Here is a 21071-nt window from a genome sequence, read left to right on the forward strand (position 1 = left end):
AGACTACCATAGCTCGTTTTTCCTTTCTTGTGTTTATGGCAATTTATATATAGATGTGAGTTATACATTACATGACTTTCACTAGGAAAAGAAATGAAATAACAGATTCTCTAATAGATTTCATAACTTTTTAGGGAATGTAATAATAAAACTTCTTTTTTAAGTAGGAGAATGCAGGACTTTTTAGAATAAAACATCTTTTTTTTTATGAGGTGAATCTACAGTAAGTTTGATTGTGATTCATTTCATTTATGTAGACGTTTCAATACTAACTTTATGCATTGAGAGGATTTTAGTTCACTCAGGTGGAACTCCTACCAGACATGCTAGGTCAGTTTTCTGTCCTTAACAAACGCAAATTTTTTTTTTTTTCTCTCGTTTGTGCAAAGTTCTCAGGCTTTTTGCAGGGCAGCTCTTCGACTGACTCAGTTCACTCCCCCAGGAGATTTCAATCTCCTGTTACCTCCATCAAAACACATTCTTTCATGATTGCCACTGGAATGCAGGAAGAGGGCAACAGCTTTCATATGCATCTGCCCGGAAGTTGTGCCCTCACTTCATCCCCCCAGATTTCACAGGACAAAATGAGTCATGTGGTTATGTCTCCTATGAAGGAAAATGAGAAGGATCTTTCTGAATGTGTACAAATGGCAGGACAACCAAAAACATTGATGATAGTTATTAACCTCCAAGCAAGGCTTAATCTTACAGGAGTGTGGCAGTTTCAGACCAGAGGGACATGAATAAGCTACAGGTGGGCTACAAGTATTCGTGATTGAACTGTTTTACGATGCTAAAAATGAGAAACCATTTTATAGTAAAGCTAAAAAGGAACTGTAAGTTCCAGAAATTGATTGCTTCGAAGATGATTTTTGGTTATTCAGAAATGTAGTGATTATATTTTGTATTTTATAGACTTCTATTTAATTATTAAATTAAATGAAAGTAAATAATCAGTGATCGTAATTTAGTTTTCTGTATTTTTTCATACTTTCTATAAGTTTTATTTTAATGCATTTTAAAGAATGCGGATGACCTCAAATACGTTTTGAAAACTAGATTTTCTGAAGCTGTATGTGTCTGAAGTCTGTTTTGTCTTTAGATTTCTTTTTGACATGCTAACTTTCCCATCATCATGGATAATTTAGGAATGAGATCTGGAAAGACCTCAGAGTTACTAGACAAAGACCTGGGTACTGACCCAACCCTTTAAATGTTTAGGGTAATTAGGTTATATGATAATGTTTACTTTAAATCTGAATTCATACACCTTTATAATTATTCTCGTACTCGGTCTAAATGCTTTATTCAGCTGCAAAAGTGATCAAGTGAAGCTATTGGTGAGATAAAATTGGGGGGAACAAAATTTTGCAGAGCTTTTGGACTCTCAAGTAGGAAATAAGAAAGTTCCTTTACGAGATTGATTACAGCACTATGCGATCAAGTTCTAAAAGCTGTTTACCAGGTTTCACATTTAATACTTTAAGCCAAAATGCCTCATCCAATTGCAAAATTTCTTACTGAACTCTTTAATACATCATTGGTGGTACACTGTGAACCACTGAAGCAGAAGAAATAGCAAAGGAGCCACTTTTTAATAAAACCGTGGGGACAAGCATTGATGACATGGTATACGTCATAATCCCCAAAAGATCAAAACAGTTATCATTGCACATCAATGGCTTTAGGAGATCAATATATGTGCTAATTAATGGCACTAGTTGGAATGCTTAAAGAGAAATGCTTGGAAGAGCCTTTTTCTGCAAGATAATCATAACAAACTTCTATAGATTATAGTTTTAAGGAGGCAAACGTACACTTTAAAACAAATTAAGGTATTAAACCAAGTGTTACATGAGGCTAATGTTCTTGTCCAAATGGTGTGAAGATATAGACTTTATTTTGCATCAAGAATTTATTGTGAGAGTCCCAAGAACCTATGTGAGTTTTACTCATATGGAAACTCTTGTATATAAAAGTTTGCTCATAAATCCGAATTCCACAGAAGTTGATATTATCAAAATGTGACTCTTTTATGTCAAAATATGACATAAAACTTCTGGCTTTATGTAAAGACATGGAATTATAATACCTCAGTTTGCTGGTATATAGCAAAGCGCATGGGCTGTCTAAAGAACATGTCTTTTTTTTTTTTTTCAAGAGCTTGTTAGCTATTAGAAGAATGGAATTTTTTTTTTGCATGTGTAAACGTTGCTCACAGTAGATTTGTTTAAGGAGAGTTATTCACTTGAAAAAATAGCTTATTTAACTGTTGTTGGGAGCACCTGAATGAACTTAATTGAAAGCAGCAAAGGCCGTGTAAAAATATTACACCCATTCAAAAAATTTGTGGATTTGAAGCAAAACTCCAACTTTGAAAAAGGATAAAAAGGATTCACTTATGACATGTACTTGGTGCTAAATTTTAAATCCTAAAGAAAATTTTAGAAGACTATTAAGCAATACTTGTATGTGCTTGAAGTAAAGTTTCACTGTCTTGAAATACTGAATATGAAAATATTTGGAAAGCATTTTCATTTCTATAAGGAAGATTGTCAACATTATATTTGTTAATATAAGAAAAGGAAGACTCATAAAATTTAAGAAATTATCCCTTCATTAAAATACGATTTGAATAAATCAGAATGCCTGAATTTTGGTTCATGACAAGAAATAAACTTCATCAATTGGAGGAAGAATGATGTGCTACCACCAACTTTTGTGAACCAAGTTTCCTTAATGGTAATTATCAAGAATTTGGTATTCAGCTTCTTATAAAAAAGTTGTTTCAAGAACCCAAGCTCAAATTTTTCATTAAAGATTTCTAAAAAAATTTATTTGGAAGTATATCTATTCAGTACTTAATATCGGCCCTAAAATTTTGTATCTCATTTTTCGTTTAATTATATGTTATAAAGAGCTTAAAATGACTTTTCAACAAGCTCGGTTGAATATTTCCAAATCCTGTTTTATTTCTCGATAAGTGTGTATGCATGAAAAGAAAAGAGTTGGTAGGCCCTGGAATGGCTGCTAACTTGTTCTAGGAATAATTGCTCCTTGAACTGAAATTTTGGAAGGATCTGGCATGGAAAAAGAAAATCTAAGCAGCACTTTCAGACTTCTGAGCAAACTTGACACTTGGAAACCATTCTCCATTGTTTACACCGTGAAAAACTTGGTAATGAGAAAGTTCTTTCCATCCTCCCTCCCTTCTTTCCATTTCTTCATTAATAAATACCTAGTTCATTAATAGATAATGATCTGTACCTATAAAAGGTGAACTTCTTTCAATTGCTGAAATTATTTCTGTTTTCCCAATATGCCTTCAAAAATAGCAGTTAACAGGGCAAAAAAGCATAAAAATTGAAGGCACATTAGGCACTAAAATATTTTATAGTGTCTCTTATAATTGTTTCTAAATATGGTGTGATGTTTTACTTGAGCAAAAATTATAAACATGTGAATATTTGCACATTTCCATTTATATGGTTTTGTATAGTGCTATTAACTATAAATACATTTAGTACATAAGGCCCATAGGTTCTTATTAATATTTTATGAAGACTTTATGGTTTTATGGTTAACATTAAGTTGAAGTTTGCCTTAAGATTACAGAAGTATTTTAAAATAATTATTTTCCCAGATGTTTAATTTGGTATTAATCATGTTAACCAAGCTTTATGCTGGTTAGAGCACAATCACTGCCTATTATGTGTATGAATTATACAATAGGTCTGATAATGAATATCTTGTTGAATATTATGATGTTTTAGCTACAAACATTCAGTCGTGAGTAAAGTTGTTTTAAATCTGAATAATCCAGTTAACAAAGCCTGTTCTTTCAGTTGTCTAAGGAAATGTATTTCCTTTTCTCTGATTCTAAGAAATTCTGGAGTTTCTACTTCAGGTTATCTGAACACTTAAGCAAAATTAATGCTTTGATGTGAGGAAGATTGTCCTGTCAGACAAAGATTTCAAGTCAAGTTCCCTGATTTTTTTTTAAAAATCATAGAATTTCAACTTTTTTATATGTCTTTGGTACAATATTATGACTTTACTTAACAGCATTTCAGTATCTCCACACGTTAGACACTTAGGGCACTGTTGTAAAATTACTGATTCAGTTAAATGATACAGCTCCCATCAATACCAGCTTGAGGTGATTTACTGGAATTCTGTTTGAGAATGACATAGGATATTGACAACTATCCATGTCTTTCAGGTAACTGATAATACAATGAATAGATTAGATCACCACCTGCAAGGATGCATTTTTAATTTAAGATAAATTTGGCATCACCTTTTCTTAAAAAAACTTTTATTAAAATAATAATAGTAAAGCTGCTTCATGTTGAAAACTAAATTTGAAAATCTTGTCCACTATGTTACATGGAGTTCCTTTCATATCATCCATACAGAAAGTATTTCAATAAGAAAAACATGTTGGTTTCAGGTGAATTAATTATGTAGTTCCTCTTAGAAGAGGCAGATATTCATGGGTTACCTGTTTTTCTCATCTTCAAAGCTAAATTCAAAAAACAGTTTTAATAATTAAGCTATATCCCTCGGACATCTCTTTCTCCCAAGGAGCTTCTCATAACTCTCATTTTTTTATGTTAAACCTGGTTTGTTTGTACATGTATTTTGTCATAGGTCTCTTGAAAACCATTTAGAAAAGATAAATCATTATAAATATAACTTATAAGTTATAAATACATACTAGTAGTGTTCTCGTTTGCTAGCTGCCGGAATGCAATATACCAGAAACAGAATGGCTTTTAAAAAAGAGAATTTAATAAGTTGCTAGTTTACAGTTTTAAGGCCAAGAAAATGTCCCAATTACAATAAGTGCATAGAAATGTCCAATCGAAGGCATCCAGGGAAAGATACCTTGATTCAGGGACGCTGATGAAGTTCAGAGTTTCTCAAGTGAGAAGGCACTTGGTGAACACAGTCACAGTTTCTCCCTCCGCTGGAAGGGCACATGACAAGCACAGCATCATCTGCTAGTTTTCTCTCCTGGCTTCCTGTTTCATGAGGCTCCCCCGGAGGCATTTTCCTTCTTCATCACCAAAGCGCTGGCTGGTGGACTCTCTGCTTTGTGGTGCTGCAGCATTCTCTGCTCTCTCTGAATCTCCTTCTTTCTCCAAAATGTTTCCTCTTATATAGGACTTCAGAAACTAATCAAGACCCACCCAGATGGGTGGAGACACATTTTCCCTAATCCAGTTTAACAACCATTCTTGATTGGGTTACATCTCCAGGGAGATGATCTAATTACAGATTCAAACATACAATATTGAATAGGGATTATTCTGCCTTTATGAAATGGGATTTAGATTAAAACGTGACTTTTCTAGGGAACATACATCCCTTTCAAACCAGCACAAGTACTATGACTAAGATTCTATAACTGAGCAGTTTTTCACTGTTCTTTTTTCCAAGTAGACTTCTAAATTGCTGTTAAAAAATTCCTCTTGAGTAAGTTTCAGCCCTTGGTCCCAGGGCAGAAACGACTTGTTAAATTTGAGAAAATATCCTTAGCCATGTCTAAGTCTTGGGTGAAGAGAGCAACAGACAGAAAACATTGCCCAGTGGTTAATGAACGGAATTCACATTTTACCCATAGAAGTCATTTAGCCTTTTATTTTTTGTGATTTAAAAATAATGAATGTGGTTGACATTGGTGAAGCACCTACTGGTGAGCCGGACGCTACCCTCTATTTACTCACCACACAGGAGGAAGTTGGGACCAATATTTCACTGAAGGGAACATTCTCATTTGGCTAATAACTTATTTTTAGCTAAAGCGTTGATCTGCATTTCTTTAAACCTGAAATGTACCAAAAATGTTGCTCCTTTTAATATCAGAGCAAATGACAGTGTTTGCTTTAATTATCTAGAACATTTTCATAACGGATATATTAAACCAGTTCATATCGGTTGTAGGGTACAGGCAGGCGCGGGTAGTAGAAAAGCAAATTGACTTTAAATAATTGGCTTTTATGCAGTTTCTTCCAAAGCGTTTTTCTCCAGTCGTGAGACTTGCTGAGACCAACTGGTTTCTCATTCATGGACTTGCAGTGACCCTATGGGAGAAAAGGCACACTTTTTTTTTTTTTCTAATTTGCAAATGCATTTTTTTCAAAGGCCTCCTTCCTTCCTTCCATACTTCACTGCATCACTCTGACACTTGCATCCAAATAGGTAGCTGAGTACCAGAGTAATGGACAGTCTCCTCCAGAGACAGCCAGTATGAATTCAGTTCTTTCCTGACGTACCCATGCACCCCTCTTTAAGAGACTCCAGCTGCTCCCCTCTTCATTACGTTAGGACGTCCTCCAGTGTAAGAATGCCTTTTTTTTTTTTTGCCTGCGCAGGCACCAGGAATCGAACCTGTGTCTCCGGCATGGTAGGCGAGAACTCTGCCCATGCGCCACAGTCACACCGCCCAAGAATGGCTTTTTTATGTAAGCTTTGCTGTGATGCTATTCAGAATTTAAATTTGATATATTCTGTTCGTGAATACTTAGCAGTGCTCTTTGTTGTTTCCTTACTTTTATTGTTTATTGAAGTTTTTAGGTTTTAATAACTTAAGAAGAATGAGTTCAGAGTCTCTGCCCTTTTGCAGGAGAGAGAATAACTAGGAGTCAAAGTGTCATGGGCATAGATGCCGAAAATGCTAGCTACTAGGAAAGCTGAATAGCCTCTCTGAATTTCCTTTTCCCGTATGTAACATAAGAATAGCCTCTGGATGTTATTGTTAGGTTAAATATATAACATAATCTGAAGTGCCTTGTTCAATGCTTGACATTCAATAAATATCAATTCCTTTTCTCCCCCTGCCAACATCCTAATACGAAGTCAGATCTTCTGAAGTCTCTTATGTTATTTTTGGTTTTTGTTGCTTCTGAGTGTTGCTCTAGGAGACTATGCCTGTTTCTATTTTCATTCTGTTTTCTAGTTTTTTAAAATATTGTAGGAAATTGATACAGGCAGCCTTACATATATGTAATGAGTAATTACACTGTCTCTATCACTGGTGTGTGTCATAGGAAACAACCAAGACGGAAAACAAAAATGAGTTCACAAATCTGTTTAGGGAGAACAGACCTCATTGCACGAAACCCTTGATGAGTGAGGCTTTAGAAATAGAAACAAATTGCTCGTGTTTGCCTAGCAGACAGGAAATGCAAAAGCAAATACAAGTAAAAATTAAAAATTTAATGAAGTCCCATGTGAGGGCGTGGGCTGGCATTTTCCGAAGGGTGCCCGGTGGACTGATGGCTGGAACAGCTGGGTGGCTCTGGAATGGAGTGTGGAGGTGGGAAGGCCCTTCCAGATGAGCAGCGTGGTAGGAGGGCGGTGGAGAAGTCGACCCAACCGGCCGGTGCATGCGTTAGGAAATGGATGGAAGCAAAGCCAAAGAGTTAGGAGAGAATTAAGAATTAAGTGAACTTTCTAAACGGGGTTAAATAATTTACTTATATTACCAGGATGTTAAACAGAGAGGAGAAAATCAAACAGGACTTTGATCTGGCAATGGGTGAATGAGCAAGCGCCTGAAATTGGAAGACGACGGGGCAGGGGGCATGTGGCAGTGATCCAGGTGTGGACTGATGAGGATGAATGCTAAAATGATAAAAGTTTACGCGCGCGCGCACGTGTGTGAGTGTTTGTAGTATATAATTAAGGGTATGTGTGTGTGTGTGTATATATATATATATATATGCTTTTCTGACCTGGGTTCTATACTTTCTAGTATCATGAATTCCTTTGGTAACATCAAGACATTTTTTGTGTAAAAAGATGCTTAAAGTCTCTCATTTTGATTTCTTAGCGGCCTTCCAAAGAACAGTTTTGGTGTTCTTTTTTTGTTTGTTTGCTTTGTTTTCTTTATTTAATAAAAGATAAGCAGGAAACGGCTTTGTTCTGTTAAAAAGATTCCTGTTTTTCACTTTTAAATCTATGGCACCTAAGATGGGGTAATTCAGATACTCACATCCTTTGGGATACTTCTGTTCCAAAGGCAGATGTTTTGGTTACGTAATTTAGTTTGAGAAATGACTTATTGTATTTTCATTTTGAAGTGTTTGAAATATGGAGGATGAAAAAGGTGGGATCATGTGGAAAATAATATATTCAGTGAAGTACTTTATTAGTTCTATCAAGGATTTTGTAGTCACTAAGGGAAGTAAGCAGGCATGTTACTTAGTACGGCTCAGTGAATTTATATTAATGGAAGCGAAAGAACTGTCTTCAGATCATATGTGGGGGAGGAAAGATTTACTTACATCCTTGACAGATGCAAAAAGTATAAATGATTATATTTTGCAACGTGTATCCGTTATTGCTGTCCAAAAGTGTATCCTATGTAATTGTTGTCAGACTACAACATCAGATATTTTCAGAAATGAAAAATTGCTTCTTTTATATGATCCCTTAACTTCTATTCCCCTGAAATCTTTCATCAAAAAGAATGATTAAGGATCTCAAAGTAAGTAATCCTTTCTGAAAAAAAAATATTTTATTTTGGTTTGGATATCTCTAGGTCTACATTGATAAGTTTGACTTCTGTTATTTGATGAGACATGAGCTTTGTTATTTGATAAGACATTGCTTTTTAAAAAGCATTACTATTTTTCACTTTTAAGACATTTCCTGCAAGATAGAGATGATTAAAATTTTGAAATTGTTATTCTTAATGCATAGATCTTTTTATTTAAAATATATTTTGAGATGCACCTTTACTTTTATTTATTTCATTACTGCTTAATAGAACTGCTATAAGTACAATGTAGACTAGAAATTGTAAATTGTTCATCTTTTAATTATCATAATGTCTTGTAATTTCATAATATAGTGGGCTTTCACCATTATTAAATGCTATTCCTTTCTTCCTTTAAGCATTCATTCAAAAATTATATATTGAGGTTATGTGCCAGGAATAAGCTAGGGTATATGAGACATGGAGCAGAGTATAGTAGAGTTCAGATTTTTACATAGAGGCTCAGGTCAGAGACGATTGTTTTACCTTCAGTTGACTTTGAAACAGGGACGTGAAGGGTAAGTAGGAGTTTTTCAGGGGGTGGAGGCAAATATTGGTGAAATGTCAGGGAAATTTCCAGGCTGGAATGCCTGAGGGCCCAAGATCTTGAGGACTGTGAAAAGAAGGCGGCTTTGGAACAAACCAGAACTGCAATCTGGTTTTCTATAGCATGAGAATTCCTTTGATAATGTAAAAATAAAGCTTTTATGTTTCATGTTACTGCATTTTACCCTTTAACCTCAATGGGATAGGTTTAGAAGTTAGTTGTTTTTGCCTTTGAAGCGTAATTGGACTCATGTATTTATTTTTGCAGTGAAATTTAGCAACTGTGATGGAAGGAGGAAAGTACAGTATGAAAGCAGTGAACCAGCAGATTTTAAGGTGGATGAAGATGGCACGGTGTATGCAGTGAGAAGCTTCCCATTGTCTTCTGAGCACGCCAAGTTCTTGATATATGCCCAAGACAAGGAGACCCAGGAAAAGTGGCAAGTGGCAGTAAAATTGAATCTCAGAACGGCTTTGACTAAGGAATCAGTGAAGGTAGAGTGTCCAAATATGGCTTTGAAGTATGTTTTAATCACCCGGAAGCTGTGTTTGTAATGTTTGTTTGTAGTTTGAGATTCATAGCTGAATTTAAATTAAAAATAGTTGTTTCTTTGTTTCAGATTGCTTAGAAGCTTTACAAGCTGTTAAATGTAACTACAAAATAAACAATTCTTTGGGAGATGTCATCAAATTTATTAGATGGGAAATACAGATTTACAGCAGTTAACAGGAAAACATTTCTGGCAAGAAATATTGGTTTTGTCTTGTCCTTTAATAATCAAATTGGGATCTATGAATTATTTGTACTACTAACATGACTTTTAGAAATGATATATTCCCTCTGGTGAAAGTGGTTTTGAGCCAAGATAAAATGAATAAGGTACTTTTCCAAGGATACAGTTCTATACAGTTCCACAAACATTTAGTGAGCACTTATTTTGTATGCCATCATATTATAAATTTTAAAAGAAAAGCAGTAACTGCTTCTGTAAAGGTGTGATAGCATTATTATTTTAAGAATATTCTAATTCTTTTGAGTTAATTTAGAACAGAAGGGCATATATATATACACGCACACACACATACATACATATTCTCAAGTCTATGATGTTATGAATAAGACTATTATGTTTTGCATATTTATTCCGCTGTGAGGAATAGGGATACATATGTTTATTTCTGATGTTTAATGCCTTTGTGATTTATACTTGTCGAATATGAATAAATGTACCAGAGGAAAATATATCATTTTTTCCTGTACCAATGTTGGGGTTTCATGCAGTAAATTTTAACTTGGTAATCTAATAACTATCCAGGGGAATCACGTCATTTGCTTAATATCAAGTGAGAAACTACTAGCTAATGGAGCGAAAGATGCTTTTGTTGTTGTTTGTGATCTGCTGTGTTCCAGCAGACGAGCTGGGATGTTTGCACTGAAGCAGCAAGGGCTAATGGCTAAAATGTCTACAGATAAAAGAGGGAACAGAAGAAAATGTTGACATCCGGCAGAGATTAATACCCGGTGTACAAAGTGGGTCATCTACAGCATCCATCATGGCTGACATAGGTTTAGAATAATTACAGCATTAATTCTGTGGGATTTAATAGGGTCATAAATATTTGAGACATTCCTCACCAGTATGTATTAAACTTCTCTTGGAATTCAAATTATGTTTTAGCACACCAAGATCTAAATTTAATGTACAGTAGCACGTTACCTGAACTGTGGTTTTAAACTAATGAGAAATATTTAAAAGGGCGCTATTAAATTTTGGTCAATATTAACTATTATCGAAGATGGTTTCTAGAAACTGCAGTTGGTTTACACTGCTGAACCACAAGATAAATGGTTTCGAATTCCATTTTTCAATGAACGCTGGAAGCCAAAATAGAATTCTACTATTTTTAGTAGGGGGGGATGAAGAAAAGGGCCCCAGATTTGTTTTCTTGTTCATAGTAAACTCTGATTCCTGTACTTTCTGGGGGTCCATTAATACTGATAGACTTTCAGAAAATGTTCATTCTGGTATCCGTGTGTGTCTTATATTTTAATGCAAAGGAATCGCAAGAAATTGAAGACATAGTGTTTCCAAGACAGTTCACTAAGCACAATGGCTACCTACAAAGGCAAAAGAGAGACTGGGTCATCCCTCCAATCAACTTACCGGAAAACTCCAGAGGCCCTTTTCCTCAAGAGCTCGTCAGGGTAGGTGCTATGCTCTCAGATGTCTCTGTGACACATGGCAAATGTTAGCCATGTTTTTATGTACTTTGCTTAAAAGAAGAGTTTATGATAGGTATATGTTTTAAAATATATGTATTTTTATATAGACAGAATTTCTACAAGTGTAGTAGAAACCTTCTTCTCATTATTATGTAGTCTCTTGTTTATAAACTGGGCTCTCTGCAGTCCTGGACACTGTGGTTGCTAGCGGTGTTCGCTGTGTCTAGCAGATCCCCAACTCCAGCATGTGCATCCAAATGGGCTCTCCCGTGCACACCCCCTGAGCTGCCCCGGAGGGCGCTGGCATCTCCATGATGACCTTTGCCCTCTACAGATAGCTTTCAGCCCAAAGAAAACAGTAAAGGGCCACTCATAGCTTAAAATGCCAGCACCGAATGCTTTTGAGAGATTTCTGAAAAAAAGAACTCTGGTCTTTTACCGTTAACAGATTCCCTAGTGCAGGGGCAAAAAGATTTTTGTAAAATTAGCAACCCATTACTTTTATGACAAAACGAAACTGCAGTGTCATTTTATTCCCATTTATTTAAAGGTGTAAATGTTTCTGTATGTGATTAATTTACCATTCCATCGCATACTTACTGAAAGCTGCGTTTGAGTAAGTCATTTATTTGTGTTGTATATCCTGTTCTAATGCACATTATAATTCAGCTTAATGGTGAACAACACGACCCCCAAATAAATAAAGGTTTTTTATTTTTTTCCACCTCAACAGAGAAAGAGAAAAAAAAAGAATTTCCCCTTTACTTAAAAAATAAGAACACCTAATTTCTATTAATGAATGAAGTGCATATATCTAATGCATTAAGATCTCTTGTTGTCACCTGCCAACAGCGTTGCTCAATCAGCCCTTTCTCCGTGTGTTTCTTCTCCTCCCTCTCCATAGCCTGGTCTGCCTCCTGTGACTACTCATCTGTAATTTAAGTGGGAGTAGTTACATTTGGAGAAGAAGGATGTACGTTATAATGGGTATAAATTTTAAGGGTATCAAATATATCTTAAAGTCACTTTCTTGCATGCTTGTTATTAAGGAATTCGGTGTAGTAGGTGCCATCTTGAAATGATGCGGAATGCTTTGGTTGCAATAAATAATGTCAGTACAATATGTACAGAAATCTAACATCAAGATGCAGCCATAATATCAGAGTTCCCATGTGAGGAGATGCCATGCTACGGTTACAGGACTTAAAACTGATGTAAAAAGGTAACAGAGTTTATTTTAATTAAATGGGGCAACCTGTTACCAGGTTAAATATTCTAACCTAGTAACTCCAGGACAGAACTGGATTCTCTAGAAAAACTGACACTCCTTAATTTTGACTTTTGCCCTGCTCCTACTCAGTGTTCTTTTAGATGTTGATGTGGCCCCAGTCTTTCTGGTGTGATTTTTAAAGCCTGTCATTGCAATGCAAAGATGAACAGGCCCTGTGAGACTTGACGTGTTATGCCTGTTTTCTGGAAAGAGATGGTGTAAGTTTATAACTGAAAAAGGGCAGGAGGTGTGGCATGCCTTCTCGCTGATAATGAGCTCGTTTAGTCTCTCATTGGCTTAATGCGATTGTCTTCTTGATTCTCAGATCAGATCTGATAGAGATAAAAACCTTTCACTGCGGTATAGTGTCACTGGGCCCGGAGCTGACCAGCCTCCAACTGGTATCTTCATTATCAACCCCATCTCAGGTCAGCTGTCAGTGACAAAGCCTCTGGATCGTGAGCTGATAGCCCGGTTTCATGTAAGACTTCAACCAGCTTATCATACAATGTGTTTTCTTCTAATTGTGTGGCAAATTTAGCATTTGCATCTTGTGTCAGTCTTAAAGCTTTAATACTGAGAATTTTAACACCAGTTATGTTATCAGTTTATTTTAATAATTTTATTAGTTTTTACCAAATGAAAAGGCTTATGATAAAAACCAAACCATACGAAAAAGGGCAAAGAAGAAAGTAAAATAACCTAAAATCTCATTATCCTTTATATGTTGATATTTGTCTTCAGATATGTGGCTAAGAACTTAGAAGAAAAAGTTTACCTGAATGTTTCAACAAACAAAACTGTTGCAAAATGTATAGAGATTGCAGCATTTTTACTAGCTGCATAGTATTCCTTTGACTGTATATGCTCCCATTTTCTATAACAATTTTTCATTAATAAACACGTGTCATACTTGATACATTTATCTGCTCCTGCGGTGTGATTATTGCCGTTAACGTGGAGCTCTAGAAAATGGATAGTACATGTTAAGAGGCTTATGTGTTGGCAGTGGTCCCTCCAGAAACATGTACCATTTTGATACTCCTGCAGAAATTGAGATTGCCTTTTCCCTTATAACCATAACCATGCTAACACTTGGTTTTATCACTTTACCAATCTGAGCATTCTTTTCTTAGATATGCTAATTATGTGTACTTCTTATCTTTATTTTTTATTTTATGTTCTTTATTTTTCTTTTGTATTCGTTTTTTTAATGATATACAACAGCTTTTAGTATATTAGATATATATTCATACTTATTAATATACTGGTGGTTGAAATGGGTTTTTCCAATTTAAAAATAATATTATAGTGAGTATTTTAAAAAACAGAAATTATCTAATATTAAAATATAAGTTCAAGGAATACTTTCATTTATTAGGCCATGCTTGCAAATTTTTCTGAAATAAATTTTCAACAATTTTTTGTTAGTCTGATATAGAAACTTAAATTGATCTGTATTATGCCTCCAATTTCTACATGAATAAAACTTTTAATGAAATTTTCCTTTTAGAAACTAATATATGAATACTTTAAAAATTTTTCAAATAATAAGACAGGATATTGAAAGGAAAGTAAAAAAGTCACTATTAATAGCAGTACATAAAAAAAATTCTTCATTTTCTTTTTTTATCATTTGGTGACTCTCTATGATCAGATGTTTCACTGTGCATAAATACATAAATGCACTCTCTTGAGATTTGGGTCATTTTCGTCAACCAGCTTATTTTCACTGAGCAATTATAAGGTTTGGCATCTTTCCATGTCAGTAAATAATTATTTATATCTTCATTTTTGATTGCGCTGAATTACTTTTTTTTGAGTGAATATAACATAGTTTTACTTAGCTAATTGCTTATTAGATATTTAAGTAGTTTAGTTTTTCATTTTCTTTTTCCTCTAAGTAATATTGTGATGAACATCTTTTGTACATTTTCTTATTATATCCTTGCAATAAATTCCTAAAATTTGAATTATTTCCCTGCTGCATTATATGATGCAGTTTCTTCATGCCATTACATTTGCTATTTATTGACAGCATTACTGCAAAAAAAAAAACTTATCCTGATGCCCTAAGTTGAATACTTTGAATATCTATTCAAAGTGAATTCTCTATTCCAGTCTTATATTGGATATTCTTTTGGATTGTTTGTCTTCTCTTACCATTATTAAGAACCTTTTATCTACTAGGGATGTTAATGATTGGTTTGTCATGTATTTTGCTCTTTAAACTTTGTCTATAATTTTTACTATACTGACGCTTACAGTTTTTGCATTATAACGTTTATTTATTTATTTTATCATGCATTTTGACTTTTCAGAGATGTTTATAAAGTCCTTCCCTCCTCCAAGATGCTAATCCCCCAAGTTTTTAATCTGGATTTTTTTTTTTGCATTTAAATTTTTATCCTCTTGTGGAATTTATTTAGTAAAAGGAGGGAGGAATATGGAAACACTTTGTTTTACCTTTATGAGTACTCTGCTGTCCCAATACTCTGTGTTAAATAATTTTCCCCATTGATTTATCAATTATACTTAGCCATTAAAAAACTTTTTTTCCCAGGTATACGTTTGCTAATTTTTTTGATATCTGCTAGGCCAAGGCTCTCTTAGTTCTAAATAGACAAATAAGTATGTGAGAAATTAAAAATATTGTAAATGCTGAGTATTATTCAATACTCCCTTTTCTTAAAGGCCTGGATTACTTTATTGGTCAATTATTTTAAAAGACTTGAAGGAACAGGTATTTTAATGCTTTTGATATTGTTCTTGGACATAAAGAAAGAAAAAAAACTTCTAAACTTTTCACTTAAAGGGAAACCTGGCAAAGATAGCATGCAATAAAGCTGAATCTAATTAGGAAATTCTGTAATTTATGAATATAAATAACACCAATCCAAAACCAGAACCTAAATAGCTTTTCTTATATGAACTCTCAACTATCTGAATTCTTGTGGTTAAAATTCAGGAACTAATAAATATGATTCAGTTGAATTTGGGGACAAACCTTTTGCTCTCCAGATGCTTACTACTTGTATATTTAAGAAACAATACCCATAACAAAATCTGAATTTATTCTAGGATTGTATGGGAGGTATTAAGAAACCTATTTATATAATACAGTGCATTATATAAGGAAGTAAAACAAAACAAAAGGAGTACCTCCATAAGTGTTGAAATGGCAATAATAAGATTTACATTGTTTAATGCATTATATAGCCTCTAAATAAAAGAGGGAAACATTGATGCTTCTGTAACTTGATAAAGCATACACAACACAAACCAACAGCCAGCATCAGGCTTAAATGGAAAACCATAGATGCATTCCCATTTAAAGGAAACAATTCAATGGAACATTACACAGCCATTGAAAAGAATGAAATGGATCTCTTTGTGCTGAATGATTTTCTTTATTTGGATAAAAAGAAGATAAAATTTCTAGAAGTGTACCTATAACTCTGAGAAATGGGACTAGGGGAGGGGAAAAATTCTCATGTGTGTTCATACTTTTAATATTTATGAGGGACTTACACATTTAACGAAAACAAAACCTAGTGTGAAAATTCCCCATATGCACTTAATTTTTTCTAGATTTGCTTCTGATTCCTTGATGTCTATGACTATTCTCTGCCACTACCACATTTTTAATCACTTGAACTCTGTCACATGTATGGATTTAGCAAAAAGAGCTGGACAGAACTGGCTTTAGATCTGGCTGTGTCACCAGGTATAACTATGTGACCTTTGAAAGTCACTGAGCCTTTCTGAAGCTCAACCTTCATCTTAAAATACAGATAATTTCTACCTCACTCTGTCGCATATAAATTAAATAAGTTAAAATCCATAAAGCTCTGAGCGCACGGCCTAGAGTTTGGTAAGTGGTGGCTTTTTGCTACATCTGCTCTAATTAAATGGAGTTGGGCTAACTTAACTTAGATTTTGATGGAATGAGCAACTTTTGCATTGCAGCTTCCCAGTCTATTTTTGTGATTATAGTAACATGGAATTCTATGTTCTGTCTATTCACCTGAGACATAAATCTGTTAAGTGGTTACGTTTTCTGATGACTTTTGCAGTTGAGGGCACATGCTGTGGATATTAATGGAAATCAAGTGGAGAATCCCATTGACATTGTCATCAATGTCATTGATATGAATGATAACAGACCAGAGTTCTTACACCAGGTTTGGAATGGTACAGTTCCGGAGGGATCTAAACCTGGTAAGTTTGAAGATAATAATTTGGAGTGTACTTCAGGAAATGCAATGTAATCCATCACTGTTATATAAGCAAGAAAGGGAGAAGTTGTGTGAGCCTTTTAATGTCATCTTCTTTCATTCATAAAACTTTTAGGGAAAAAGTGGTTGAAAAGAGAAAAATATCCCTCTCACTGTCCTCCATAATATTCCCACTTTTGAAAAATATGTGACAGTATTTGAGTCTGTACTATAGCATCTATAGGACGCTTTCAGTCTAATATAATTAGTGCAGCTAGAAAGTGAGCAGTAGATTTATTACATCAGTCTTAGCAGAAACTAAAAATTGGAAAGCCTGGAGGATCTTTGGTGCTTCTAGGACCAGGTAGTGAATTAAAGCAAAAGGGGAAAGGGGCTTGCTGACAGCTGTGAGTGCTGGCCTCTAGCTACATAGATCTTGACTTTTGGGAATGCCCCAGAATGCCCTTTGCAGACTTCTCTTTCAGACTAGTGTAATTGAAAGTGACCTGGCTTAAAACAGTAGTTGCCAAAAGCATTTTAAACTGATATTCGACTAAGACTCTTGATGTCTTACACAGAAAACACTGCAAACTTCAGTCACAGTAAAATAGCAAAGGCAAAAAACCCTACTTAATTTGAAAATATAGTGGACAAAAAAAACAGTTGGTATAGAGATGAGAAAAGTAAAGTTTTGGCCAGCCTTCCTAAAATTACTTGACCTTTGTGGTGATTTGAGACAGTGTATTATTTTTTTCATATTTATAAAAGCTTTAACATTTAAAATTGTGTTGTATATTACCTTGGTCATCTACACCAGTTTTTGTAGTTCCTTATGCATAAACTGCTTTATAGCAGAATGCTAGATACATGGCCAGCTGTGTCTTAAATTGCTCCTTTCCCTGGTCCCAGAATGCTTGTCTGCCTCCTCAGAAAAGAGGTAGGATTGGGGAGCTGGAGGGGAAGAAAGGGTAGGGATAAGGGGTTGCTACGCAGAAGGTCCACCCATCAACACCAGGTCCCTTGAGCTATATTTTCAGAGTAGCTTTCTTAACTATTTTAAAATACTGTGAAATGAATGCATGTGAAACATATCCTTATTAAAACACAAGTATTGTCCAAATAAAGATATATAAATTTGTGGTTTTTCTGGCTAGGGGGGGTTTCTGTTTTTGTTTTTTTGGTTTTTTTTGGGTTTTTTTGGTAAATCATTAATTTTCATTTTTCCTTGTATTTATAAAAAGTACTGCTTCAAAAAATGTCAAAAAAACTGAACAAAGGTGTATTTATTGTGTGTTCGATGATGATTTTCATCACAAACCTCCCATTAATGATGAACTCTAGAGTGGTCACTAGAAATAAAGACACTTCAGGAGTGTGGTTCTGTAAGATTGAAAACATCCATCTGGGCAAGGCTTAATAATGTGATGAATCTTGAGTTAAACTGCCCTGTAGTAAGTAACTTGGCTGAAGATTTGAAACATACTTTTTGTCTTAACAATTCATTCGTTCAGCATGTATTTATAGAGCACATGTTGTGTGTTTGGCATTGTTCTTACACTATGGATACAGTGACAAGCTAGTTCTGTCCTGTTGGAGCTTGAATTCTAGTGGGGGAGATAAGGAAAAGCAAGCGGACAAGCACATATGCAATATAGTTTTAGATCATAATAACTGATTTGGAAAAACCATCAGAGTATGGAGATGGTGCATGATGAGATAGTGTGGCCTGTTTGGATGAACAGCTCTCTGAAATAGAGATCTGAATGTTGGCATCAATACATGAGTTCATTCTAGGGCAAAAGTGTGCCATGGAGAGAAAACAGTGAATTTAAAGACCCTAACATAGAACCAGGTTTAAATGGCTGAAGTGGAAGTGAAGCTAGAGACAGTAAAACTTATAATTCTGTTTTTAAAAGAAAAACATCTTACAGAACAAATCTTCCTAAATAGAAACTACTCCTCTGTCTCCTTCTAAATTACAGCTTGTCTAGCTAGTTTGAACTTATTTGATGCTAATGCTTTATAGATTTCCTTTCCAAAATGTCTAATAAATTGAAGTCCCTAAGTTGGTTTCAGTGTCCTTTTAATCTCCTAGGAAATAATGAACCACGATGCCAAATCTCTATTCAATGTACCAAAACAGTAATGCATGAAATGGTTCCTTATGACCTGAATAAATGGAGTGTGCCTCGTAATGCACAGAGCTTACTTTCAGAAAGTGACTTCGGCACTGGGGAGAATCATGTTCAGCACGTCCTTTTAGATATTTTTGCAGAATGTAAGAAAATGTGGCAGAGGAACGAATCAATGACCATAAAATAGGTTTCTAACACACATTCTTATTATTTGCATCATTTTATAAATTAGCATCTGAAGTGATCCTTTTTTTTTTAATTCCATAGTAAATTTACCTTCTAAGTTATGGGAAAATTGAGTCTTTACAAATGAATTTTCCTTTCAAGTATCTAAGGCATGTTTTATATTTTTTAAGTGAGTACTGCTCTTATCAGTAGTGTTTTTAATCAAGTTTAAGTGATTAAATGTTTGTTTGGAAAAGTGGAAATAAGATTCATCCAAAAGGTAAATATAGGTTGTCTCTCTCTCTCTCTCTTTTTTTTTTTTGATAGCTTCTTTTTTAAGAGAATCTGAAATGAAGGTTAACCATTCCCTTCCCACTGATATCATCCCTAGGGACATACGTGATGACCGTAACTGCTATTGATGCTGATGACCCCAATGCTCTAAATGGAATGTTGAGGTACAGAATCCTGTCCCAGGCTCCAAGTACCCCTTCACCCAATATGTTTACAATCAACAACGAGACTGGTGACATTATCACGGTGGCAGCTGGACTTGATAGAGAAGTAAGCCAACCCAAAACTGTGTTTCATTTTGTTTTTAATCTTAAAGATGAACGGTATCAATGAGAGAAAAAATATGGAACTATTAAACTTTACCATGGGGGAAACCCTAATACTATGTCAAACATTAGGAACACCCAAATAAAAAAAATGAAAGATGAACGGTGTCACATACACTTATCACCACATAATATATCCAGAATATTATGCACGTTAATTTTTGTTAAAAAAAATCCATTTTATTTTCCCTGCAGAACCTCAGATGGGTTAAATGGTATGTGCATACTGGATAAAATGGTGCTAGCCTGCATAATATTTAATGTGATTATTGGCCAGATTAAGCCAGTATAACTTTTAGGTCCTAATTTTTAATTTTTTAATAGTTTTCCTGATTTTTCTTTATCTCCAGAGGCTTTTTGGTCAAGACTTAAAGTAAAAATCCTACTGAGATGTGTACATTAATTTAGGGTGAATTTTTAGCATTTGTATTTTTAAGAAGCTGCAAAAAACATGGATGTGATTAGTATATTTGTAGCCTCTGTGGAGAGTCTGATTTAGTGCAAAAGAGATTATCTGCTTTATTAGAATTTTTCCCTTAACTCTAAAATTAACTTAGTTTGGACACTAGTAACTGCATCAATTCTATTGATAGACCATTAAAAGTTACAGATGTAGAGAAGCAGACATCTGGCATAGTCGTTTAAATATATATAATAATATCTTGTTGAGAAAGCATAAAATGTTGAAGGCATTGAAGTGTTATCTCATCTGGTCATTTGAGAGGGAATGGGTGTCTCCCTGTGAAAGACCTTAACCCTCACATTTCTTTACTCATCTGTGTTTCTCTGTCTGTGGTTCCTTCTGCCAGAAATACCTGGTACCTTCTTGAGCTTGAACCTTCCAGTTCTTTGCGCTCCCATCCAAGCCCTGCTTATATCCTCTCCTGAAAAGACCACCCCTGATGAATCTTTTACATCCTTTCCCGATTCTGTTCTGGCCAGTTCCTTCCGTATTCTCAAGGTCAATATCTGAACCATCAGTAATCATTGTTTGAGTGCATTTAAAGTGCCTGTGCATAAGGGTTTGTGCTTTGTCAATTTCTGGCTGAGTAACCTTTTACTTTTCTGAGACCTCAGATAAAGTATGTCAAAAAGAAACATTATGTCTAGTACCATATATATTATTGACAAAGATTCTAAGAGTTGGTTTTTTATCATATTTTATTTGCCTTAGTAGCATTCGCTTGAATTGGATCAGAGAAAATGCAGTATTACAGTTGATTATATACACAAAATAGTACTAGAAGTACTGTAATAAGGTAGTATGAGCCAATCAGAGTTACTTTATTCACAACTGAGCTGAGAGCCTTACTTAGGAATTAGACGTATTAACTGCTCAGTGTCAA

At 34.7% G+C, this 21071-nt stretch overlaps 1 protein-coding gene across 1 annotated transcript in view; it reads left to right on the forward strand.

Moving 5' to 3' along the window:
* CDH2 (cadherin 2) overlaps positions 1-21071 on the forward strand; it is a 210847-nt gene that overhangs the window by 140668 nt on the left and 49108 nt on the right. Inside the window, 5 exon segments of the mRNA XM_077135728.1 lie at positions 9363-9589; positions 11154-11300; positions 12914-13069; positions 16665-16809; positions 19497-19669. Of these exon segments, the coding sequence (XP_076991843.1) occupies positions 9363-9589; positions 11154-11300; positions 12914-13069; positions 16665-16809; positions 19497-19669 (848 nt within the window).

The sequence above is a fragment of the Tamandua tetradactyla genome, chromosome 18, assembly GCF_023851605.1.
Source record: "Tamandua tetradactyla isolate mTamTet1 chromosome 18, mTamTet1.pri, whole genome shotgun sequence".
Lineage (NCBI taxonomy): Eukaryota > Metazoa > Chordata > Mammalia > Pilosa > Myrmecophagidae > Tamandua > Tamandua tetradactyla.